General features: G+C 43.9%; 1 protein-coding gene across 3 annotated transcripts; it reads left to right on the top strand.

Moving 5' to 3' along the window:
- Positions 1 to 702: 702 nt before the first annotated feature.
- Positions 703 to 25,393, top strand: eea1 (early endosome antigen 1). Of its 3 annotated transcripts, none has more exons than XM_072694810.1 (30): positions 703 to 707; positions 4,752 to 4,826; positions 4,904 to 5,016; positions 6,609 to 6,663; positions 6,810 to 6,875; positions 7,055 to 7,094; positions 7,219 to 7,323; positions 7,464 to 7,585; positions 8,058 to 8,213; positions 9,211 to 9,225; positions 9,456 to 9,572; positions 12,234 to 12,572; positions 12,656 to 12,805; positions 13,070 to 13,189; positions 13,420 to 13,623; positions 13,742 to 13,942; positions 14,045 to 14,158; positions 14,349 to 14,504; positions 14,996 to 15,135; positions 15,710 to 16,040; positions 16,155 to 16,256; positions 16,347 to 16,541; positions 16,920 to 17,102; positions 17,352 to 17,537; positions 17,687 to 17,818; positions 18,087 to 18,272; positions 18,384 to 18,622; positions 18,739 to 18,859; positions 20,334 to 20,432; positions 22,455 to 25,393. In XM_072694810.1, the coding sequence occupies exons 2-30, from the start codon at positions 4,806 to 4,808 to the stop codon at positions 22,575 to 22,577; spliced, it is 4,131 nt and encodes a 1,376-aa protein (XP_072550911.1). In that variant the 5' UTR covers positions 703 to 707; positions 4,752 to 4,805; the 3' UTR covers positions 22,578 to 25,393. The 3 variants fall into 3 exon arrangements, with proteins under 3 accessions (XP_072550911.1, XP_072550909.1, XP_072550910.1); XM_072694808.1 differs by lacking the exon at positions 703 to 707 and adding an exon at positions 1,631 to 1,982; XM_072694809.1 differs by lacking the exons at positions 703 to 707; positions 9,211 to 9,225 and adding an exon at positions 1,631 to 1,982.
- The last annotated feature ends 159 nt before the right edge of the window (positions 25,394 to 25,552 follow it).

A 25,552-nucleotide genomic window follows, 5' to 3' on the forward strand; every position in this document is an offset into this window, starting at 1 on the left:
GCTCCACAGCTCAATGCTGGGAGCCCATGCTAGGCATGGTGCCAATCGGTTCATGTTAATCTGCTCCAGAGAGTCCTATTGGTAGTCTTTCTCTACAGTGTGTGTGTGTGTGTGTGTGTGTGTGTGTGTGTGTGTGTTTGTGTTTGCACATATGTGTCAGCAATGAGTGCAAATTAAAGTAGATGACTGCATTCAGTAGAAGGGGTGTCCACAAACATTTGGGCATATAGTGTATTACAGGCCAGGCTACTAATGTTATACTTAAACTAGGTATCATCAGTGTTTCCTGAAGACTAGGACTTATTAGGTCCAAGGCTTCAAGCGGTTAATAAATGTCAGATTTGTGTCCAAAAATAGAGAAGAAAAAATTTAATGTCCAGTTACGAGTCCTGCTGAGACTACGGCTGCTTTTCTCAGTCATGGAGGTAGGTAGGGCTTCCAGTAGGCCCAGACTAACATTTGTTTTCTCATGAAATCTGCTCCACCCACTGGTTGATTCCTCTTTCAGTTCCCAATTATGCTGGTGGTTAATCTCATGTGTATAGCCCTTCAGTTCTGCTCATGAAGTCCTAACCAAGAAGAAGAGCTGGCTTGGCTGTATTTAATCAGGGCTCATATTCAGCTACTTCTCTGCTTCTTCCTGGTCCCTGGAATCATTGGGTGCGAGGCAGGATTACCCCCTGGACAGGATGCCGGTCCATCACAGGGTACCACACACACTCATTCATTCACACACGCATTCACACCTAGGAGCAATTCAGCATGGGCAGTTCACCTAGTATGTGTTTTTTGGAAGGCTGCCAATAAAACTTAACTCAATAAAGCTAGTACTGCAGAAATTAAAATAAAAAAAGATAAATGCACAAAAACAACAAACTACAGTACATACAATATGTACATGGCACTTTCTATATGGACAAAAATATTGGGACATCTGCTCATGTATTGTTTCTTCTGAAATCAAAGGTATTAAACAGTTTTCAGTTTGGAGTATCTCTGTCTACTGCATTTTGGAGGAGCATTGCTGTGAGGATTAGATTGCATTAAGCAACAAGAGCGTTAGTGAGGGCCGGATGTCGGATGATCACCACCCCACCTCATCATCCTCAACCCATCCCAAAAATACTGGATGGAGCACCATCCATCATTCCAGAGAACACAGCTCCTCCACAGCTCAATGCTGGGGGGCTTTATACCTAGACAAAGACTAGCCTTGGCGGTGTGAGCGTGTGCAAAGTAGCCAAATGGTTTCATTAGAAGGGGTGTCCACACACTTTTGGACATGGAGTGTATATATTCACCCCTCCCCCTCCAAAAAAAAAACACTATGCTTTTGCTTAAGGCCTGGAATTGGAATTAAACTGGTTAAAATGCCTTTCTGTGGGAAAATCATTGCATGTTTGTTGGTGTTTAAAATACTGTTCTCCACGACCAAGCATCCCACTGGTTAGAGGGTAGCTTGTAATACTTCATATTTGTGGTCTTGTAGAGAAGGCCGTGCTGCTTCCCAATGTCAGCTGTAGTCATTTTCCTGCTGCTGCTGCTGCTGCTGCTAAACAGTCCACCTCCATCCACCCTCCGGGCCAGTAGGTGGTGGACATCCGCTGTCTGGCATTAGTGGAAAGTACCACCGTGTTTGATGCGTGACCGTAAATGAGTTTGAGTAATAGTCTGCACAGCGAAAGGGGCAATTATAGAAAGCAAGAGAAGGTTATCCGTGTGTGATGATTACGGTTCTGGAGCTGTCATGGTCTAAAACATCCCACCGGTGCCCGACCTCGAGTCCCTCCCTGCAGCTCCCCAGACCCGCCTACCCGCTCATGTGCTGCTGGCTGGTCGCTGCGCTGCGCTCCGCTCCGCTCCGGGCAGGTGGAAACATCAGAAAATCACACCAGCGAAGAAACAGCTCTTGACGTCTGACTGTTTTAGTTAGTTAAGGAAAAAACAACGAAACGAAAATGTTCAGACGAATATTACAAATGGTAAGACAAAGGGAGAACCCTACAGCATTGCTCCATCAGTGTGTTTTCAGTGTGGTAGCTAGCTAGCTAAGCTAACTAACTAGCCAAGCTAGCTAACGTTAACCCCCGTCAGTGGAGGCTTGCATGGAGGCCTGCACTGAAAGTCAGGGGGTAAAAACCATGAGCTGGAGGCTTGTCTGTGGAGCATGCCATTGAGACAGGTGTACAGTGTGGTTACAAATGTTAGCTAGATGTGGACCAGCCTGAGCAAAACACCGCTGGCTTGTTTATCACGGTGGCTCGCCCTGTAAACAGCTAGCTAGCATAGCTAGGCTGGCTATCTGTAGCCGCTATGCCAAACGAGCTAGCTAGCGCTAGCTATAGCTAGTAAGCTAACGCTAACAAACAAGCTGTCGTGGGCCTTTTCTGTAAGGTGTAGACATCACCTTTTAGCTGTGGGGGTAACCTCGTGTGTTGAGGTGAGGAGAGAGACGTTTACTTGGCTGCTGTCGAGTATTTTCCATTCATGTTATTGGGGCTTGTGTATCCTAGCGGTTCTCTGGTCACTCTGGTCCCCTTCTGTTTCTGTCAGTGTGTGAACGACCACCTTCTCCGAAGTAGTTAGCTAGCTAATCCGAAGCCAAGCATATGTTTCAGGAGGATATCTTGGCTACCGATTAACGTTAACGGATGGTAATGTCACGTTAACGTGGTGCTATGTAGGTGCTATGTAGGTGCTATGTAGGTCGAGCTATCCGAAACTCAATGGCTCCTTAATAAATCAGCTGCCCCCTGTGAGCTCACTGGCCTACATTTACTGTACTCCTGTTTATTGCAGTGACCATATATTTATATATAGCTAGATAATAACCACAGGATTATGTACAACTGGTACAAAATAGTGACATCGGCCCCTATTTCGGAGTATGAATGCTGATCTGGGGTCAGTTAAGGTTCACTGAATTCAGTTAGACGTCTGATGAGATACTCTGAGATACTCTGAGATACTTGATAAATGAGGAACTGTGTCAGGAACTGTGTCTGGTCTTCAGAAGGGAAAATGCAGCATGGGTTGGGTCCCAGTATGCGAAGGCCGGTTTGTAGAGATCCCATGGCATGGGACATGAGTTGGGACTGGTAAGGGTGGACAAGCAGCTGGACATATTTTTCTGCCCTGAGTAGTCAGTCTATTAGATCTACAGTGTACATCGTACCGACTATCAAGAGCAAGTCAAGACTAAGCGTCTGTTGGTGTGGCGTAACAGATAACACCACTACCTGCCACTGAGCTACCACACCATGTGGGAGACTGGGGTTCGATTCCCGGTCTTGGTGACTATGCTGCGCTACACCAATAAGAGTCCTTGGGCAAGACTCCTAACACTACATTGGCCCACATCTGTAATATGAGTAACCTTGTAAGTCGCTCTGGATCAGAGCGTCAGATAAATGCCATAAATGTAAATGTAAATGGTGTGACTGGTAACTAGCGGCTGTACTGAAAGGGGGTGACCAAATGTAGCCCGTGTCTCTGAGGGACGTCTGGATGCTTTCTGTTGTTAGGGTTTTCTTTTTCTTTTATTTTTGGGGAAAATGTATTTGTTACTTCTCAGTGGATGAGTTAATAATTATTATAAGTTATTATTATTATTATTATTATGTCGTTGGTTATTAGTTTTTTATTAAGATATAGCAGTAGGGCTCCAGAGTGGCACAGCCACCAAAGCGTTGGCCCCCTCGTCAAGAGATCCCTGCAGCAGCCCTCTGTAGTCGGGATGGGTAGGATGGTCCCGCCTCCCCACATCATTCAGAGCAACGCTTCGTCCTCCAGGTGCGATCAGTTGCCGAGGTTGAAGCAGTAGTTTGTAAAGAAGCGGTTGGCTGGCTGGGTTCATGTGACTCTGAGGAAGCACATGCTAGCCTTCTGGTTTAGTGTGTTTTTTGATGGCGGGAGCCGTATTTAGTGGGTGAGAGTTGGAAATGAATTAGGGAGAGATTTGGGATGTTACAATAATCTAAAGCCCTTTTGAAGTGACTCATTTCCCTTGGAAAAACAAGTGGCCAAGTGTTGCATTGTTATTTTAATGCGACTTCCTCTTACTTCGCTGACTTTGATTTAGCCTACTTGGAAAAGCGTGAGTGACATGCCATGTGGTGTCATGTAATATTGTTTGAAGTACCACTGGCTGCTGTTTTCCGGTTGCTAGGGTCAGATTTTGGTGAGGGGAAATGTTTAACGCTTCTGTAAAGTAGTGTTATGTTTCATGTATATCCTCATATGACCCTGATTAGCCGCCGTGCCAAGTGCAACCCAAAGAGCACAGTACTGTCACACCATTCCTGGACCATTTTTCTTAATCAGCCTTTCCACTCAAAGTACAAGAGAGACTTGAGTGAGTGGTCGTCTTGATTTACTGCTCTCCACTGACATTATGATCATGGGGGCTCTAATGCTGGATTTTATGGTTTGGTGATGTCTGTCCACACCATGATGATACTTCACAGTGATTTATGTCTAGACATTCTCAGGGAATAGCAGAAAGTTGGATTGACACAAGTTAATCCTAGTGGTTCCTAGTGTGTGGAATGTAATGGTCAGGCCAACCCAAATGCTCAGCCATTGGCCCAGTGTAGACCACGGTCTGGCACGTTCAGCTGTGCCAGAGCAACAAAGTAGTGCATGTGATGGAGATCTCTGTCCCAAACACTCTCTCTCTCTTTCTCTCTCTCTCTCTCAATGTGCCGTTCTTCCTTCTTCTCACTGTCCACTTCTCTTAATGTCCCACACAGACTCCTGGAAAAGGAGGATCCCAAGCATCCGAGTCTGAGCAGCCCTCTGCCGATATGAACAATGAGACTTCAGAGGTAATATCAGGTTTTCCCCTTGATACTAGATCACATTACCTAAAGCGGGTTTGACAGTCTGATGTTTGTGTGTGCAGGGCTTCATTTGTCCACAGTGTATGAAGTCCCATAACACTGCTGAAGAGCTTTTCAAGCATTATGAAGTTTACCATGAGTCTCCGGAGCAGCCCTCTCACCTCAGCCCGAGCAGGTAAAGACCCCATTCCAATTTTGGCTCCAGTCCCCCAGCCTTATTTCTCAAAAACAGTACAATGTACCCTTGTCTCATTTAGTTCCTCATTTAGTTCAGTCTTGTTACTGAGGCTGGGTGGGCGAGCAGTACCCTCATCTCTCTCCCAGCTCAACTTAAGCACCTGTGCCTGTGCACACTTACACACATGAGACAGTGGCTACATTTCATACCATGAATGTACTGGAGCAGAATTTCAGTCTCACATTGCCAGAGCTGTCTCCACACCACATTTTAGTTCTATGTTTAAGTGTGGGCATGGGAAACTCTTTAATTGACCCATTGCATTAATCATTAAGCTTACTAGTTGCAGCACAGTGTCATGACAAAATGAACAGCTAGCTAGATGATGTGTTGATCTTGGTCCTTATGAAGGAGAATTCGCTGCCTTTTTAAGGATAAATGCATCTAAAAGGAGAGGCTCAATTAATTTTTTTGCGCCATCCCTGAGGATTCCTGCTTGAACCTGTCTGGACATTTTTACATGTTCTGTGTGTCAGCATGGGCTGCATTTGATTGTCTTGAAAACAGGGTGGGAATTTTTTTTTTTTTTAATGCTAATAAGGAATGAAAAAATGATGGCTTGTTTGGTATATAAAGCCAAACATTAATAGGACCTCAAGGGACAAAATAAAAAAAGAAATTTGCCTCCTTTCTCCCCCGTTTATTTTAAAGCTAGTGAAGGGTTAGCGTTTATACAACAGGATAGCTGCTATACATGACAAAGCTCATGAGCAAATAAGAGGGCCACTTAACTTTTGAGTAACACCAGTATATTTGTATTCTAATGTCTAATGTAATATTATTTAGTTTTAATGTGTTCACCCATGAGCTGTAAAAATAATGTTTTCACACTCAACCAAGTACATCAGTCACGACCGTACATTAATGGTAATGTGCATCTTTCAGACTTGCAGCTAAGGGATTGTTGAGGGATATTTTACTGGTGTTTGTAAGTTCCCATTAAACAGAATGTGATTTGCTTGTGTATGTAATGTCAAAACAAGAGCTGTTCTGTTTTCCTTGCCATCCTGTTTTCCTTGCCATTGTGTAATAGCAGCCCCACTCAAGGGAAGCATTTTTGTTGCATTTAAGCCGCTAGAATCTAGTATCAGTCTAATACTCTGATGTGGTGTTTTCACTTAATAAATGTGTCCCTGAAAGAGTACATTTCAGCAGCTGTAATTGAATGTTTTTTCTCATCCTTTCTTGTTTGATTTAGTCTGAGTTGTTGTAACATTGTAGGGAATAGCGTTTGTTTAGTGTTTAGGTCTTAATGCATTGGCCAGTTCTCAATCTTGCCATTCTTAAGTCTCAAATAGTGTACTTATTGTTCTAATGACTCAAACTGGAAAAAACAAAAACATTAGCATGTGAATCTAAGGAATATTTTCAGGCATTCAGACACTACAATATCATATCAGTTATAGTTATGGATTATGTTGAGTTCTTTGGTTGAACTTTCTGGTTTAAGACCAGTACAGGGACTTCCCACTCTCAGATCACTTCCAACTAGTTACAACTAGTTACAGTGTTGTTGTTTTTATTTCTAGGGAGGACTTGTCTCTTTTGCGGCAGGAAGTGCAAGATTTACAGGCTTCATTGAAGGTACCTGCTCGCCACTCCCTTTTTCTCCGTCCAGCTTTAGCAAACAAGAACCATTACCATTTCTATTGTATCTGTTTCTCTGTGGTTTTAATAATCACATGCCTTTGTCTGTGATCTCCCTTTTTTTCCTTTTGTAAATGTTACAGGAAGAACGATGGTTTTCAGGGGAACTGAAAAAAGAACTAGACAAAGTACAAGGACAACTGAAGCAAGTAATTTCTTTAAAATACTAATCAGATGTTTGTCGCTCACAGTGAGTCAAAGCTGCTCCAGATATGCTCCATGCTGTAAACTTTGAAAGATGTAATGCCAACACTTCTTGGATACACTTAGCAAGACCGTATTGGATAGTATTGTGTTTTCATGATGTGTTTGTACTTTCCCAATTCAGGGGCCGCAGAATGACGGCCAGGCTGGCACGGAGGAGTCAGGTGAGTTCTTTCTCTTTCTCTTGGAGGTGTTTGGTGCAGATAAACCAGCATACTGAAGTCTTTGTGTGTTCCTAACGATAAAGCTTTGTAGTGGAAATTCATGATTTGGACGTCTTGTTCTCAGAGCTGGAGATGAAGCTGCACGAGGCTGAGACCGAGAAGTTCAACATCAAACAGATGAAAGACCTGTTTGAACAGAAGGCTGCCCAGCTGGCCACTGAAATCGTAGGTAAGGGACGCCTTAGACTCCGTCTTCTTTCAAGGTTTAAAGTCAAAAAAGGGGTCGCTTGAAGCAGCTTTGGGCTATTCAGTTTTCCCGTTTCTTTCTTTCTCCCATCTCGATTCTCATGTTTGTGTGTTTAATTTCAGACATCAAGTCTCGCTATGATGAGGAGAAGAGCCTCAGAGAGGTGGCAGAGCAGAGATTGGCTGGTCTGCAGCAGGACCTTCAGAAGGAGAGGCAGGAGAAAGACAAACTCGCCACAGAGCTGGTAACAATTGTCATATTGAGCTCTTCTGTGGTGTACCAGCCACTTTTAGGGCAAGTGTTGTGTTTACACTGAAAAAATGAAAGAGGATGTAGTGTACTGTTAATTCAGATAATACGTACTATTCATTTGCCAGTAGAATAAATGTGTAAGACATCCATTGGATTCAGGCTGCAATACATGGCAGAAGTCATCAGAGACCCTGGCAGTTTGACATTTACAAAGTAGATGACTGCAACTGTAACCAATCGTCAAAGCAGTTCTGGGCCAAGCATTTATTTTTAAGTGCCTTGTTTTTGATAATTAATGATACCAGAATCCATGAGGTAATGTGTCCGTTTGCCATTTGGCACAAAAACACCCTACTGAAATTTTAAAACTGGATAGTTGGCACAGTTTGTATTGGCAGAATGCAGTACATAGTACCAGAACTGGGACACTGGCATTGTCCTGTGCTGATGAATGTCTGCTGTAGCTTCAGAGGCCCGGAGTCGAGGATGTGGACGTGCTGAAGAGGGAGCTGGTGCAGGTGCAGACACTAATGGACAACATGACACGTGAAAGGGAGGAGGAGTCAGAGCGGCTCAAGAACCAGTACGAACAGTTGCAGGCTAACTTTACTACCTCAGAGGTAAGGCCCACACCTAAAGATTAGCACAACCAGACACATGTAAGGAATACACACTGTTTTGGTAGACTGGAGGCAGCTTGCATCAGAGATCACTTATTGCATGTAACATTTCCCTTTATTCACACAGCTTTAAATTATTTCCAGCACACCCCCACCCCCCCACTTCCCCTTCAGCAGTCAGCCATCAGTCAACCAAGGCTGAAGGTTAAACATGTTTAACCTTAATTTTATACTTAAGATTTGGGCATTCATTTAATTATTTGAAATTATTAATTTTATATGGCTTTTAATGTAAGCGTTCACCTTATTACAGGCGTATTATTAAGCAAACGCCTGAGTTTCTTGTTTTGTGATCCCCATTCTTCAACATTTTGTTCGTTCCTCAGTTTAAGTTTTATGAGTAGCCTTTTTTGGGTTTGTGTGGATTTGTAGGTCAGTGCCAGCTATGTTCAGTGTTAACCATTAACTGGCTGCTTGCGGCTCTTCCACTGTAGTGCTTCCTGTAAACAAGCTTGTAATCACCTTCTGTGAAACCTTTGAACCACCTGACCCCTGTTCAGATTATATAAAAGCTTCCAAAGCAAAGTTATGGATCCCTTGTGTGCACACAGGCATGCTTTTCATTCCTCTTTTTAACCTTGGCTGCAGGTGACCCTTTTAGCCTCTTCCGCGCATGGTTTGCCCTCTACTGGCTGAGAGTGAAATTGTTCTTGGGAATTGTTTTTGGAAAAAAAATAAAAAAACGTTCACATAGATTGATGTACATTTTTTTTTTTTATTGTTGTTGCTGTTAAGCGGAACCGACTCCTCGTCCCACTTCATATGAATAATTTGAGCAGTTTAAAAAGACTTCATATAATCTGCTTTCCCATTCTGTGAAAGAGACACTACTGTGTTGTGTGTTTTCACTCACCTGTGTGCTGTGTTTGTGTCCCTCTCCTCCCTTCTCTCTGTCTCTGCCTTTACTCCCACCCACCTGCTTTGCTCTGTCTTGAAGATTCGTAAATTGGAGGTAACGCTGTCTACTTTAACCTCAGCTCTGATGTTCTTCAAAATGTTATATGTCAGTAAGGATATAACTGGCCATGACCTCTTGAAGCTTGAAACAACAAAAATTAAAACTTATTCACCACCATTTCTCTTAGTCAGTGCATGTTTGGCAGCTTTTTAAGGGCGTCTGCATGCTTGCTGGTCATGTTATTGAACTGTGAAGGTTCTGACGTTTTGGCACCTTCTCTGCAGACAACGATCACCCAGCTGAAGGCAGAACTGGAGAAGGGTCCCCAAGAAGCTGCCGTGTATACCCAACAGATCCATCAACTACAGAGCAACCTGAACAACCTCCAGCAACAGAGTCAGGTACTCCAATGCACAAGCAGACCTGCCACGTCGCACATTTCTAGCTGTCTTTGACCCTTCGCTGTCTAGTTATTGTCCTTGTATCTGCATATCGTTGCAGAATTATTTATGCAGGTATATAATTGCTTTAGTGAAATGTCAGCATTATGCTAGCATAGACGAGAGCTAAATGACTGTGAGCGTACTGCCAGCGTTGAGCTGTGGAGCAGTGGAAGTGGGTTCTTTTGAATGATGGTTGGTGCGCCATCTAGTACTTTTGGTATGGGTTGGAGTTGTGGGGTGGGGTGGTGATCATCCAACCTCCTGACCTCACTAACGCTTGTCACTGAATGCAGTCAGATCTGCTCCAAAATTTAGTAGAAAGTTTTCCCTGGACAGTGGAGACAGTTACTCGAACAAAAGCAGTCTAAACTCTTTTTGATTGATGAATGAGCAGGTGTCCCAATACTTTTGTTCATTTATTGTAGTTTCTGTTAGGGGAAACGACTGTTCACTGCTTTTTAAGAAGACGAATTTCAATGAGCTATATAAAAAAAATAAATAAATAAATAAATTAAACAAAACTCTAGAAGAGGACATTTGTGGCATATGTGACACTGGGGACCTAAGAAGAATGCTTCATAAATGGTTCCAATATGTTAGTAGTTATCCATCACTTGATTTCAACAACCTGCTGTATGAGCCCTCAAGCGCCACATGTACTATAACCAGCTGTGATGAGAGCTTGCTGCCCATAACCACCCTGTACTTTGCAGCAGTGTCCAAATTTAAATGTACTGTACCAATGTTCACATGAACTGGCGGCTTGACGTGGTCAGTCTGGGACGACCTTGTAACCTTGTCAGTGTAATGAATTTTCTATAGGCTGTCAGAGTGTGCTGACAAACATGTTTCAGAACCTCTATAAATAAACCAGCAGGGGGTGATGTGTGCCATGCCAGTACAGTCCTTGAGGGTGATATACAGACCCAGGTAATGGTCCTGAACGGCTGAAGCCTTTGTGCTTGCTGTCAGGGAAGATTAGAATGTTTCACTTTAGAGACGGAGGGCCTCAGGGAAAATGCAGGCTGCGTACGTGAATGGGCACGCCGGGGTCTGAGGTGGGAACATTACCATTACCAGAACAGTCCAGAATGATGTGGATCAGAGGGGAAATGTATAAAGTACTGTTGAAAAGTTTGGTGAAGATTTACAGTGATTACTAAGCTCTGATTAATAAATGGACTCTTACAGTGTTTGAGAGATAGTGATATTTAAATCTATCTTATAAACTGATATTATATATGTGAATAAAACAGTAAAATGCAGTGTAGAAATGGAAGAGATCCTCAGCTCCGAGATAAATTAGAGCACGATGTAAAAAATGCTTCCGAAAAACAGAATATAAGCATACATTAACAGTGTTCTGTTTCATACCCTGGAGACACTGGTGGGTAATGTCAAAAGTAGCCATTGTTCTTGAACCCATAGTGTATATTTTGAAATCCTGTTTTAAATAACTTTAGAAGAACCCCCAAAGCTGTTCTCCGAAACCTACACCACAGTCTAAAAGGGCCCGATGACTCATCTGTACCGCTGTTATTGAATAACAGAAGAGGAGTCTCTTGAGGATGGAACATGTACAGTAAGGCTAATGATGACATGCGCGTGTGATGAGTAATTGCAGCCGATGAACAAAATATTCAGCACAGATATTATTGGCAAAGAGGATAAAAAAAAGATGAGAGGGAAAGCTTGTCGTAAAACACAACTCCAGCTGTCTTCTGAGCAAGCAGCATATGGGAAAAACTCGGACCGTGCTGTCACCATGCCCTGTTAGCACAGTCATGTCGTTATCAGCTCTGGCTTTACGGCAGTCTCGGAGCAGAGGTTAGCACGCTCACCCACTAGCATTCCTTGTGCCCAGTTCAGGCACTATAAAACTGCCTGCTCTTAAATGTCACTCCATTCCTTCACTGGGAGTGTGGAAGCCCAGGAGTCTCCGAGGCTGCTTTGGGAGAGCTGACCGTGATCCTTTGGCCTTATTTTGCTGTGGGATCCAGCATTATCGCTTACTAAAGTGACATGTTTAAGATCTGGTTCCCAAAGGTTCTGGTGTTTGTTTGGTAGGCTTGGACAATGTAAATAATAATAACAATAACAATAATAATAATAATAATAATTATTATTATTATTATGCAAGGTATCATAATACACTATATGGACAAAAATATTAAGACACCTGCTCATATATATATATATATATATATATATATATATATATATATATCATTTATTATAATTTTTTTTTCTTTTCTGAAATCAAGGGCATTACAAAGTTTATTCTGCTTTTGTTGGAGTAACTTACTCTGCTGGGACACACGTGTTAGTGAGGTCAGGATGTTGGATGATCACCGCCCCACCTCATCCCCAATTCCCTAACTCCTCCCAAAAGTACTGGACGGAGTGCCATTATTCAAGAGAACACATACTTCTATTTGGACATATAATGTATGTAGACTGTTTAACTGCGGTATGTAGTTCAGATTCAGGACTTCCATTGTATATTCAGCTCTGACTTTCAGTTGTGCTTCAAAACTTTTTTCCAATCGTTTCATTATTGATGCTACTCCAGTGCTAGCTAGACTAACGTCTGTTCTGCAAATCCCTCACTTTTCTCAGCTGCTGTCAGAAAAGTTGTCCCGCAAGGAGAAGGAGAACCAGGAGCTGGAGGAGCGCCTGGGGCAAGAGCAGGCCTCCAAGAAGAACATGCAAGCCAGCCTGCACCAAAGGGAGCTGGAGCTGCAGGAGGTCCAGGCACGTGCCTCTGCAGGGGAGAGTTCACTTGGCCGGACGCAGGCCGAGTTAGCTGAGCGTGGGGAGGAGACGGCACGCCTCAGGCGGGAGCTTGCCGAGCTGGAGAAGAGTCACCAGGACCTGAAGGCCGAGCGTAAACAGCTGCAGCAGCAGAGAGAGGAGAAAGAAAGTCAGGGTCTCCAGCAGCAGAGCGAGATCAGTCAGGTGAGTCCTATAAATGCACAGCTTTATCTCCTGGCTAACTGTATTGTATGTTGCCACTCACGCCTCTGACCTGTTCTGTGCAGTTACATGCAAAGCTGCTGGAGGCTGAGCGGCAGCTTGGTGAGGTTCAGGGCCGGCTGAAAGAGCAGAGGCAGCTGTCTGGAGAGAAACTCAAAGACAGAGAGCAGCAGGTTGCCGACCTGCAGCTTAAACTCTCCAGATTGGATGAGCAGGTAGGCTGTGACCAGGAGGTGTAACTGGTGCTGACCACTAACATTATTTTGGTTAGCTTCTGAGAATGCTTTTAAAGTATGTTTAGTTTTAAGAGTTCTGATGCCTGCAGCTGACTGAGAACTACTGTTCTGAAACAGTATGAAATGTTTAATAATTCTAATATATTCAATAACACATGGTACTGGATATAGCAGCGTTATGTTTTTATGGTCTGGGTTTGAGTGTATGGTTAGCAGTATTGCCTTCTGTTTGTTGCACTGCAGCTGAAGGAGAATACCACCAAGTCCACAGATCTGCAGCACCAGTTGGACAAATCCAAACAACAGCATCAAGAGGTGCAAGCTCTCCAGCAGAACACCAATGGCAAGCTGCGAGAAGCACAGGTGACTAGCCCTCTCCTGAACCTTTTGTGATCATTATCTACTACAACAGGTGACACTGAATGACTAAAATCTTTTAAGGTCTTTACTAGATCTCATACCTGGCTCCTTCACTAACAAGATGCCAATCTTAATCCAGCTGTGTTCCAACCTTCCCCAGTCTTAATCTTAAGAGGTTAATCTTAATCTTCTCCAAACAAATGTTCTAAGATCCAATGTCTTCTGCCGGGTAGAATGACCTGGAACAGGTGCTGCGTCAAATCGGAGACAAAGACCAGAAGATCCAGAACCTGGAGGCCCTGCTACAGAAAAGCAAGGCCAGCCTGAGCCAGCTGGAGGCCGAAAGGGAGGATCTGTGTGCCAAGATTCAGGCAGGTGAAGGAGAAGCGGCCTTGCTCAACCAGCTGCAGGAGAAGAACCACATGCTGCAGGAACAGGTTCAGATACATACATACATACATACACCTCAAATGCATTCTTTAAGAAAAGGTGTTTAGCCTTTCTCACAGCCTGACGTTCCTTGTAGCTCACTGGCCATTTTCTGTCCGTGCACAGATAACTCAGTTGACAGACAAGCTGAAAAATCAGTCAGAGAGCCATAAACAGGCCCAAGAGAACCTTCATGAGCAGTTACAGGAACAGAAGAGCCAGCTTCGATCTGCACAAGACCGCTGTCAAGGCTTAGAGAGCACTATGACTGATCTGACTGCCCAGCTTTCTCAGAGCAAGGAGAGAGTGGCGCAGCTCGACACTCAGGTAGTTTGTTAAACTTTATCAAACAAATGCAGCTTAAATTACAGTTGACACCCTGTTCGTATTGATGAAGAATTGGTTCCAAACTGTTTTTTACTCTTACAGCTGAAAGCCAAGACTGAAATGCTGCTGTCTGCTGAAGCGGCAAAAACTGCCCAAAGAGCTGACCTTGAGAACCATCTTGAAACTGCCCAGCATGCGCTGCAGGACAAGCAGCAGGTACACACCCAATTATACCTCTGATATCAAAGTTCCTCTTTATTTAAAAAAAAAAAAAAGAATTAAAAAAATTATTCTGGACCCCAGTGACCCACAGTATTCTTATATTCTCTGAAAGGGCTTATCTATGAGCCCTTTCAGTAAGCTCACAGAGGCTATTTAATCACTATGTGTGCACTTGTTTGTGTAGGAATTGGGTAAGGTCCAGGCACAGCTGGACGAGCAAGGCTGTAGGCTGCAGGAGAAGCAGGAGCAGTGCTCTCAGCTGGAAACCAGTCTAAAGGAGAGCAGAGACAAGTTGCTGGCTTCAGAGCAGAAGACTGACACCCTGGAGAGCCAAGCCAAGGTCAGCTGCACTCCAAAAACCTTACCTTTCTGGGGAGTAGGGGGTTAGGGTTTGAAAATGTCATGGTATGGTAATCCCGTCAAACAATGCCCAGTTTCATCAGTATTAACAATCAAAAAATGCACAAGTGGTTAAGATGTCTGTCCCTGAACCAAATGGAAAATGGATGAGAGGGGGGAAGTGATGAGTAGGCCGAAATGCTATTTAATCGATATTTTGGAAATGTCAACCACGGGGTAATCATCCAGTCATACATCATGACTGTCCGTAAAACCGTGACACCATAACAACCCTACTGCTGAGTCACATCACTTTCAGTTGCTGCCGGCTGTCACCTGGTCCATTAGGACTGAGAATCCAATTGCTACTGTCTGTCCTTTACTGTCTATCTTCTGACATAACTTTGTCTCCACATTTTGAGCACCCTTCATCTTTAGAACCTGTGCACTGTGTGTACTTGTGAACTCTTAATGGGTGTGTATGTGTGCCAGAAAGCAGAGGCTGAGTTGACGGAGCTGCGCTTAGCGAGGGAGCAGGCACAGAAGGAGCAGCAGAGACAGCAGGGGAAGATTAGCGAGCTGGAGAAGAAAAACAAGGAGCTCCATCGTCTGCTGGATGCTGAGAAACAGGGGTAAGTGCTCATGTAACTCTGAAGTTGTATGCACTATAGTTTATTAAGAGCCATCCCAGTACTAGTGTAGCAAAGGGCAACAATGTGCAAAGTACCCCTTTTCTTTGCATTTAGCACCCTTAAAATTGTGGGTGTTCTCAGCAGTCACCTTAAAATAATGCAGCTGTAATTAATCAAGTGACATCCAGGGTTCACTGAGGATATTTAATGTGTGGCAAGGCATATTGCAATAGCAGTTTTGTATAGTCCATATTATAAAGATCGACAACACAGTCCTGTCTTGGAATAGTGATTTAGAAATACAACTATAACCCTGTAGCCCATGCCTGGCACTAATAGGGTTATGTTATCTGCTTAATACAATTCTATTGGTAGCGCTCTCTCTCTCTCTCTCTCTCTCTCTCTCTCTCTCTCTCTCTCTCTCTCTCTCTCTCTCTCTGTCTCTGTCTCTGTCTCTGTGCGCACAAATTTGCACATCTGTCAGCAATGGGTGCAACCTAAAGTAGTTGAATGATGGGGTGTCCACAAACATTCAGACATATAGTGCATGTCATTACCTCTGTCTCTTGTTCAGGGCTACAGCACTTCAAGAGGAAGTCCAGAAGAAGAGCTCTGCTTTGGCGGACACACAAAAACAGCTGGAGCAGATGGAGAAGGAGCGTGGTGGCCTACAGACTAGCTTGGACCAACTCACCAAGGACGGGAAAGCACAAAAGGCTGAGTTGGAGAAGAAGCTCCAAGGCCATAGTGTGGAGCTCCAGAAGGCCCAGCAGGAGAGAGATGCACATGTTAAAGAGCTCACTTCAGTAAAGGAGGCTCTGAGCAAGGCCTCCACAGCCCTGAAAGATAGCCAGACCCAGCTAGACAAGACTAAGAAGAGCACAGCAGCAGCTATTGAGGAGAAGGTACAGGCCAGGACACTCTTCATGATGATTGATTCAGTCTTCATAAATTGAGTAAACTGCAACTATAGATGTTCTAGTGACATACACTGTGGTTCTCCTTACTCTTTGTTACAGGAGAAAGCTCACCAGAAGGCTCAGCAGGAGCTTCAGAAGAGTGTGGAAGCTACAGCTAAAGAACTGAGTACGGCTAAATCGCAACTGGAAAAAATGGCAGAGGTGAGAGGAAAAATCCCTACAAAGCATGCAGCATTTTTTTCGAAATATACCAAAAGAATGAAGGATTAATGTGGAACGATATGTGTTTAGGTGGAGAAGGGGCTTCAAGGACAAGTCACAGCACTGAATGCCCAGTTGAAACAGACTCAAGATGCTCTGAAAGAGAAAGAGAAAGAGGGGCAGCAGCTGCAGGCACAGCTGAAGACAGCCCAGGGCTCCTTCAACCAAGAAGTAAAGAAACTGCAGAGTCAAATAGCAGAGCTGCAGGCTGCCCAAACTCAGAAGGTTTGTGCTTTTGGCAACATATTGTTTTAGTTGGTTACTTTGTTACCGTAACAGAAGTGTCTGAGCAGCAGCAGTTAAAACAAATCCTCTACATTACATGTGTCAAACTGAGTTCCTTCCAGACCACCGCTCTGAAGTGATTAGCATTTGTCCTGCTTAAACCTGTTTTCCTGTTCTGGCACAGTGAACTCCTGATGGCCTTGCTTATTTACTGAAAAGTTGAATCCTGTCTCTACTGGAAGGCACATCTGTATTAAATACATGTAAAAACCTGTGTTTTGGGATCAGTAGAGTTCAGGTCTATTTTATTATTGGGGCCTTTACATACATGAAATACGTACTGAACACTTACTGATGTAAGTTGTGATCACATTTCAGGTGGAAGAGTTAAGTAAGCTGAATGAGCAGATGGCAGGGCTGTCAAAAGAGCTTAGCTCAGAGAAAAGTCGCAGTGCAGAAGTACAGAAAACCTGTGACAGCACCAAGGAAAGTCTCTCCAAACTGCAGTCTGACTACTATGGCAAAGAGTCTGAGGTCTCAGCCATGCGTCAGGATCTTAAGGTGGGTTTTTTTTTGTTGAATTCTGCAATAAGTAGAGTGCACTCAAACTCACTGGAACGGATATTCAATAATGGATCAAATTAAATTAAATTAAATCTTAAATTCAGACCTTTTTAATCTTCTGAAAGTTGCAACAACATATTGAACCAATCGTCTTCGTTCACTAATTGTTGTTCCCTGTAGTTCTAGTGGCATTTGTACACACTTTTACAATTCATTTGATCACACAGCTTGTGTTGTGTTGTGTAGGTGTGTGAGGAGAAGCTGGCTCTGGCTCAGGAGGAGCTGGTAGCCAGCACCAACCAGCTGAATAGCCGTGATGCCCAGATCCAGGACCTGAAGGCTGGCCGAGCTGCATTGGAAAAAGACCTGACCAAGAGAGACGAAAAGCTTAAACACCAAGAGGAGGCACTCCGAGAACTTCAGAAACAACAGGTACCCACAGCCAGCACTCTTTTATGATTCTTCCCATAACCAGACCATACACCGAGCACACAGAGTTCCCATAGACATCAATACCATTTCGCTCAGTCAGGCTGATGTAAGTCTGTGATCTTCACTGGTTTGCTTTTGTGTGTGCATAGGAGCTGACTCAGGAAGAGCTGAAGAAGGAGCATAGTCAAGTGGAGGAGATGAGGGAGGCTCAGAGCACACTAGAGAAGGAACGCAGCAAGCTCAGTGCTGAGCTGAAAGCTTTGGCAGACAAGAGTGAGAAGGTGTGCCAGCCTCTAATGTGGGCCTGCATGCCTGTTGTGGTCATGCCAGCTGATTATACACAGTAAATGGCAGTTTCATGCTAGCTTATGGGTACTGTTCTCAAGCCCTTCCTTGATGGAACCGTGAAGTGTGTTACTGACAGTTGACACGCAGATTAACTGTAATGCTTAAGCTTATGCTTTTAACACCTTGTTGAAGTTGTTGTTTAAAGGGAATTCCAGTGTGCTTCAGTTTCCTTGAAGATTTTGTGTATATGTATATGTGTAGGAGGTCAAAGAGCTGCAGGCAGCAAAGCAACTGTTGCTTCAGCAGAAGGTGGATCTACAGGGCAAAGTAGAGGCGGCTCAGGCTGCCCTGGAGCAGGAGCAGAAAGAACACCAAACGACTTGCGACTCCATCCAAAACACACAGCAGCAGCACAAAGCAGAGACCGACAAACTCCAGAAACAACTGGTACTTGCAACATGTAGTCACACACACTTCGAGTACACTGCAATGAAATAGTAATGGAACTATCACCTATACTAGTCATACCATGCTGACCTGTACTGTTTCTTTCTCTAGGCATTGGAGGTGAAGTCTAAAGAGGAGGTGGAGAAGAGGAGGGAGGACGCTGAGGCTAAGCTCTCGATGCAGGTGTCTGCACTGAACGAAAACGTGGCCACGCTGAAGCGTGAGTGGCAGGGCAGTCAAAGGCGCGTGGGTGAGCTGGAGAAGCAGACTGACGAGCTCCGTGGAGAGATAGCAGTGCTGGAGGCCACTGTGCAGAACAACCAGGATGAGAGGCGTGCCCTGCTGGAGAGGTGTGGAACTACATAGCATGCAAACATTGCTACAGAGCATATTCTTTTTTTTTTCTCCCCCTATTCTGCTTTAAAGGTGCTCACTGTGAGTCTTGTTTCTGTGTTCTGTATTGTAGGTGTGTGAAGGGTGAGGGCGAGATTGAGAAGTTGCAGGCTAAAGTGGTGGAGATGAGAAGGAAACTGGATGACACAACAGCAGCCATGCAGGAGCTGGGCAGAGAGAACCAGTCTTTACAGGTACCTGCACTGTCTATAGTATTTTCACTGTTGAGTTGATGAGTTGATTCTAGGTGGGACGCTACTATAGAGCTGTTGTAACAAATATTTCTGTAATTAGTTCACTTGTCAGCTGTTTAATGTTAATGAATTAACTTATTATCAGATGAATTTTGTGGCCCAGATTTTCAGAATGATTTAAACCGTTCCCATTGTTAAAACCATCTGATGTAACCATACACACTATGTCCAAATGTTTGGGTGGTGATGATCTTACATCCTGACCATACTAACACTCTTGTTGCTAAATGCAATTAAATCATTGCAGCAATGGTCCGAAATGTAGTAGAAAGTGTTTCCTGAACACGAAACAAAAAAAATAAAAACAGAAAAACAAACTTCCTTGATTTTAAGACGCAATGAATGAGCTGGTGTCCAAATACTTTTGTCTATATACTGTATTTGCGTTCAACTTCTCAGTCATTTGAGCAAACAGAATTTGTGGAACATTGTCCAGTACTATTTTGCCTTTTATGCCTTTTTCAGTTCCTCCTCTTTTGCTGCCCATTATTCCTTGTTCCTCCTGTGCTGCAGCAGTGTCTCCTTAAATGGCTCAACAGCACAAACTAACCCACAGTGCTTCTGATACTGTATTTCAATCTGATATCCATCACAGGAACAGTACTGAGCATTTTTTAAATAAAAAAGATCAATCACCTGGTGCGGTGAGCAGCCACCGCTGGCAAGCAATTTGGGGTTAGATACTCTCATACTTCTCAAAAGAAGTTTAGCCAAGGGGGCTGTTTCTTTACTCTCCTGTCCCCATATCTTGCTGGTCCTGGGGATTGAACTGGTGACCACCTGGTCCAAAGCCTGCTTCTCAAACGTAGAAGTCTCTCTTGGGCAGGTTTGAACCGCCAAACTTCCGATAAACAGGCAAACATGCTAATCAATTATGCCACAGAGAAATAATCCACAAATAATCAGCCATGATTTTTGATGGAGCAGAATAGGGGTGTCCCTTAAATTTCCCATCCCCACGTCCTGCTGGTTCAGGGGACTGAACCGGTGGCCACCTGGTCTCAAGCCTGCTACCCAAACTACTTCCCCAAATGACCGCTGGAACCCCCAAAGACGCCAGATGCCGATCTTTGGTAGACTTTCACTTAACAGACGAGCACGCTAACCAGTTGTGCTTCTGAGACACTTCCAAGTTTTTCAGCATCTTTTAAGGTTTGGGTTTCTAAATTAAATATTTGTCTTTTGCACAAAATTTGCTTCCAGGTGTAAAGACAGCTTGTCTTTTATTTACAGCTTGATTCATTGTAGCGCAAACGTTACGTCCAGACAAATGCATTACGTGTAAATGTGCAGTGTCCCACACCGTCTGGTCTTTCTCCAGACTTTTATAAAGGTCAACTTTGTTACTTGATCAGTAGAACTGCTCTTAAGCATTGGTTCTGTTGTCATGGTGGTGCTGTGTCTGTTGGTGCAGATAAAGCAGTCGCAGTCACTCACACGGAAGTGGGCGGAGGATCATGAGGTGCAGAACTGCATGTCCTGTGGGAAAGGCTTCTCCGTAACCATCCGGAAGGTGACCTTTATTTCTTTTTCCCACCCTTTCTTTCTTTTTCTCTCTCCTTTGATTTCTTTTTGTTTTTTCTCTTTCCCACTTCCCCCATCTTGCTTTCCTAAACACACACTCACCCCCCCGCCCCGCCCCCCCACACGCATCATTTGATGGAGCCGCTTGTTCTAAACATCAAAGCCCAAAATCAATACTATGTTAATGGTCTACCACAGGGACCCACGTCTATACAGAACCCATTCAAAGTCCACTGTTTTTGTGTTTGTTTCTCCCCCTCGCCTTATGAACAGGCAGTATTGTGTAGAAACACTTTAATCTCTAGTCAATACACTAGGGTTGTGCTCACAGCAGTCTGGCGGAGGTAGAGCATTGTGGTTGGAAAGTACGATCATTCAATCAGTCAAATGTTTGAAAACACGAAAGTGTTTGGTTGCCTCAGTATTAATTACAAGCAGCTCAGACATCTCAACTTAAATCAGCAGTATTTGATACCCTGGCTCGAGGTCGGGACAGTAGCTAGCTGCTCTGCCAAAAAGCTTGCCGACTTGCTTGGAATTTAGATAAGCTTGCAACTGCTGAAGTCTGTTAGACTGTTTAAGACTAGTGCATGAAATAAATTGATGGACACGCTACATGTCTAAATGTCTGTGGACACCCCTTCTGATTAATGCGTTCAGCTACTTTGAGTTGCACCCATTGCTGACACAGATGTGCAAATGCGCACACAGCTTGTCTAGTCCCTGTAGAGAAGTAATTTTGATATTGTGATCTGTTAATTGTCCAAATATTTGTGGACACCCCTTCTATTGAATGCATTCAGCTACTTTGCTCAGCTACTTTGAGTTGCACCCATTGCTGACAAGAGATGTGCAAACGCACACGCGTGCGCACAGCACAGTATTGAGCTGTGGAGCAGTGGCACTGTGCTCTCTAGAATAATAGATGGTGCTCCATCCAGTAATTTTGGGATGAGTTGAGGATGAGGTGGGGTGGTGATCATCCAACATCCTGACCTCCTTAATGCTTTTGTCACTGAATGCAATCAAATCCCCACAGCAATGCTCTTCCAAAATCTGGTATAAAGCCTCCTCTGCACATTGGAGACAGTTATTCCAATGAAAGCAGAATAAACTCGTTTAATAAACTTGATTTAAGAAGAATCAGTAAATGAGGTGTCCCAGTGCCTCAGTCAGTATAGTGGACAACAGCATTGACAGAAGGACAGATACAGACAGACGTATATTACATAAATATGCAGAAGATGTTTGTGACCTCTTGAGTCAGCTGGAACAATACTGTGAAAAAATGTGTAGTAATATAAGCCTAAAAGCTTATAAATAGTCAGTGAGTCTAAAGCCAGGCTGCTCACATATAAACATCTAATCAGCATTACAGTACTGAGCTATAAACATGGTTTATCTGTTACTCAAGCCAGAATCATCCATTGTTTGAATGAGGAACTGGACTGTAACCTCAGAGCAGCACAAAGTATAAAGCTCTTTATGTGGTACTTGAAGGTCATGTATCCATTAGCTAGTCACGCCTATAGCTAGGTCACACAGAGCCCCTTTGAACAACATTTTAGTGTGGATGACATACTGTAGACAATAAGCTTTCCCCACCATTTTCGTTTTTCTGTGTGTACAGTACTGCTATGAGGTTTTGAGGCACTTATTTCGAAGTATAAAATGTACTAAAAATATAATTATTTAATTTACTATACTTTCTACTGCATAGCTCAAATTGTAGTCTTTTGGCAACTAAAGTGTATTAGCAGGTCTCAGTATTTTGTTTTTTTCTAGTAGAGCTTTGTCAAATTTAGTGGTTTTGATCAAGGAAGTTAATTCGCTGTTTGACAGTTTGTGTGGGTTTGTAAATATTGATGCTTAGGCACCTAAAACATTACACAGCACACAGTACTGTACATCTTTAACCCAATTGTTTAATGTTTTTTTTTATATATATATAATGTAGTGCAAACCAGCTTGTTGGTGAATCTAAAGTAATGCTGTTCTCTGTCACCTCCAGCATCACTGTCGTCACTGCGGCAACATCTTCTGTGCCGAGTGCTCGTCCAGGAGTGCCCTGACGCCGTCCTCCAAGAAGCCTGTGCGGGTGTGTGAGACGTGTTTTGAGGAGCTGCAGGGCTGACAGCCATCCATCTCCTTGCCCAACCAGCCAACTGCACCTCCAGCCTCCGCTCCACACACTTTTACACTGACTCTTCCCGTGCAGGAGAAAAGCTTTACCCAGCTCCACAGTCGAGGGGAGAGATGTGGTGGGGCAGCTGGGCTGTGTAGGGGTTGGGGAGGGATGAGTGAGGAGCAGCCTGCTTTGATCTGCTGACTGGGCTTAAGGTGGACGCTTCTTTCTGCCAGAGAGAGAGAGATGGGGGGAACTGGAGAGCTCATTAGCAAGACCAGAGGGGCAGCCCTCATCTGAACAGTGCCTTGGTCACATCTCAGACCCCCCCCCCCCAAAAAAAAAGAAAAACACAAAAAAGAAAGGGAGAGCAGTCCAGCAGATTTGTGCATTTGGGCCCTTTTCAATGTTTATTTGTAATTGAAGGTATTTTAAATGGGAGTTTTAACCTCTGGGTGCCGGACTGGGAGGTTTCTACTGTAAGTCTTATTCAACACAGCAGTAGCAAATCTGCCAGATTGGTGTTCAGGCTTTTTTGTTTTTCCCCAGGCTTTGTTTTTGTTTTTTGTTTTTTGATGTCATGAGGTCGACAGGACAAAGTAGGACAAAACTCTATGCTTTAGCAGTGATTCCCATCCCAGGTCCTGGAAGATCTCCTTGCCCTGCACATTGTAGTGGTTCTTCTGCTTCCAACACTACTGATCCAGAGTTGAAGGTAGTATGTTAGAGCAGGAAAACACCTCCAGCACCAGGTTTGGGAACCACTCTTGCTACAGCATGCCTTTAAGCCTTATTGGCTTAAGGTATGTGGTCAGAACCAAAGTCTTCATACAGAGTCCTTAGACCAGTGGTCTCCAGTGCTGGTTTTGGAGGAGCCTCTGCCCTACACGTTTAGAGATCCAGCTAATCAGTTAATGAACAAGGTGGTGGGTTGAGAGCAGAAAACCACTCAAATATGCAGAGCTGCGGGTCCTTCAGGACCAGTGTTTGGAACTACTGGTGCCTGCTACTTGGATGAAGATGGAGAAGCTCTAGAAAAAGGCTGGTCCTGATCTTCATTTTAACTTTTAACTTTAATGTAAACCTTCTAGGAACTGTGTTGTTGGTTCAGGCATGTTTTTCTTTGAGTAATTTCAGTGTAACACACATGCTTGCTCTGCTGCTCATATCTCCATAATGAACTGTTTTTTAATTTAAGTTTTGCATTTATCACTTCAGCATTATCAGGTGCATTCTGATGGTATGTATGCAGATTTCATGAACGACAACCTGGTTCTAATTTCCCCACACCCTCCATTATTTGCACAAGTTTATGCTCTGCTGTTAAGCAATAATCGTGGTGCTGTGGCTGTAGTTGTGCGTCCGGATGCACGTGTGTATGTGTGCGGTAGAGAGCGAGTCGCAGAAGCTGTACAGTTTGCCTAAAGTACTGATTGTATAATGTGTAAAACGTGGGCTGCTCAAGCACTTCTGACAGCAGCCTCTCTTCAGCGTGCCTGGGGTTCCTGTCTCGTCCGTCTCCGCCAGCGTCTTATCAAGTCATCTCTCACTTCCCATTGCAGCCAGTGTGAGGAGCATTCCGCAGCATCCGTGAGGAGAAGTACCTCTGATTGAAGACCAAGATGAGATCGCTATCTGCTCAACCTGCGCACAGGCCTGTGTTGACGTCCATGTGCTTGTCAGAAACTGAGAGAACGGACCGAAAGGAAATGCAGAATCCCTAACAGGTGCTCGGATGCGGCCCCTATGGGTAGCATCACTACACAGGCCTAGTTGTATAGTACTTTTGAAGACACTGTTGGCTATGTTGCTCTACAGGCAGGTGGTGGCTTGCTTCTGCTTTGAGGTGGACGAGGTGGTACTGCGTTATCTGACGTGCATGCTTATACTCTTCTTACACACACACTGCAATGTCCTTTTTATTCTCTTCAACATACACACACTGGAATGCAACAGGAGCTGCTTCACATATGGATGTTCATCAGTGTAGACTCCAGATTCAGTTGCGTTTCCTCTGGTTTGTTTGTTTTCCACCTACCTCTGGACTGTTTGTGCCCCAGCTTTTGTGTTTTCCCTTCACAACAGAAGCTTGACGTTCCAACCTCAGCCATGGTGACACTCTGTTTAACCGTCACTCTTTGGAAGTTATTATGGTGGTAGAAGAAGAATGAAGTCTTTTAAAGATTTGCTAGCGATTTGAATGTCATTTATACCACAGATTACTGGTATCACGCCATCACGGACCTCAGTGCCATAGCCTGCCTGGTCTCGCTCTTCCTAGCAACCACAACACGCCATCATGCATCATTCCTAGGGCTGAAGCAGTGCTGTAATTATATCTGCAAAATCTTGTAACACATTCAGGAGGGACAAAAAAAAAAGAAAGAAAAAACATTGTATTATTATTGTACAAAGACAAAGTTCTTTGGAAGGAAAAATAAATTGGTGTCATTTATTATTCTGTGAGAAACATCACTAATGTCCATTTTAGGAGTAACACTACACTGTAATAGAGTGTGTTATCATGTGCGTGAATTGTGCATGAGCTGTGACCTGGCTTACAGTCGCATAGCAGGGTGTTACTGTTTGTGATCACGTGGGTGTGCCTTAAGTCGCGCTTTCTTACCGTCACGTCTGCTCTTTTGTCACATGGTTTCAGTCGACAGCCTGTGTGGGTGCTCATGAAGTTACCCCTAACTGTTGGGATGGAGAGACTACCTGAATGGGTTCTGAACGTAATTTATGTCAAGAGGTATTATTTGTTTTCTAATTTTTCATCGACATGTTTAAGAGTAAATAAACTAGGTGTTTCTATTTTCAATTCACCTGCTGTGTTCTGTTTCCCTGTGGCAGCCTCTCTGTGACACTTCCCGTACAGTACAGTACAGCACGGTACACAGTGCTATAAATAATAATTGAAGATAAGCAAATGTGGCATGGGTATGTTTACCTTTCCACACCAACTGCGCCCCCCCCCCCTTAAA

This window comes from Salminus brasiliensis, chromosome 13 (assembly GCF_030463535.1).
Source record: "Salminus brasiliensis chromosome 13, fSalBra1.hap2, whole genome shotgun sequence".
Classification (NCBI taxonomy): domain Eukaryota; kingdom Metazoa; phylum Chordata; class Actinopteri; order Characiformes; family Bryconidae; genus Salminus; species Salminus brasiliensis.

What these genes read in the sequence shown, in the direction of transcription:
- eea1 (XM_072694808.1), top strand. Translation starts at nt 1,959, where the DNA reads ATGTTCAGACGAATATTACAAATG. An exon ending in AGCAGAGCGAGATCAGTCAG is followed by an intron (nt 12,573 to 12,655) that starts GTGAGTCCTATA and finishes TGTTCTGTGCAG; the next exon opens with TTACATGCAAAGCTGCTGGA. An exon ending in AACTGGAAAAAATGGCAGAG is followed by an intron (nt 16,257 to 16,346) that starts GTGAGAGGAAAA and finishes ATATGTGTTTAG; the next exon opens with GTGGAGAAGGGGCTTCAAGG.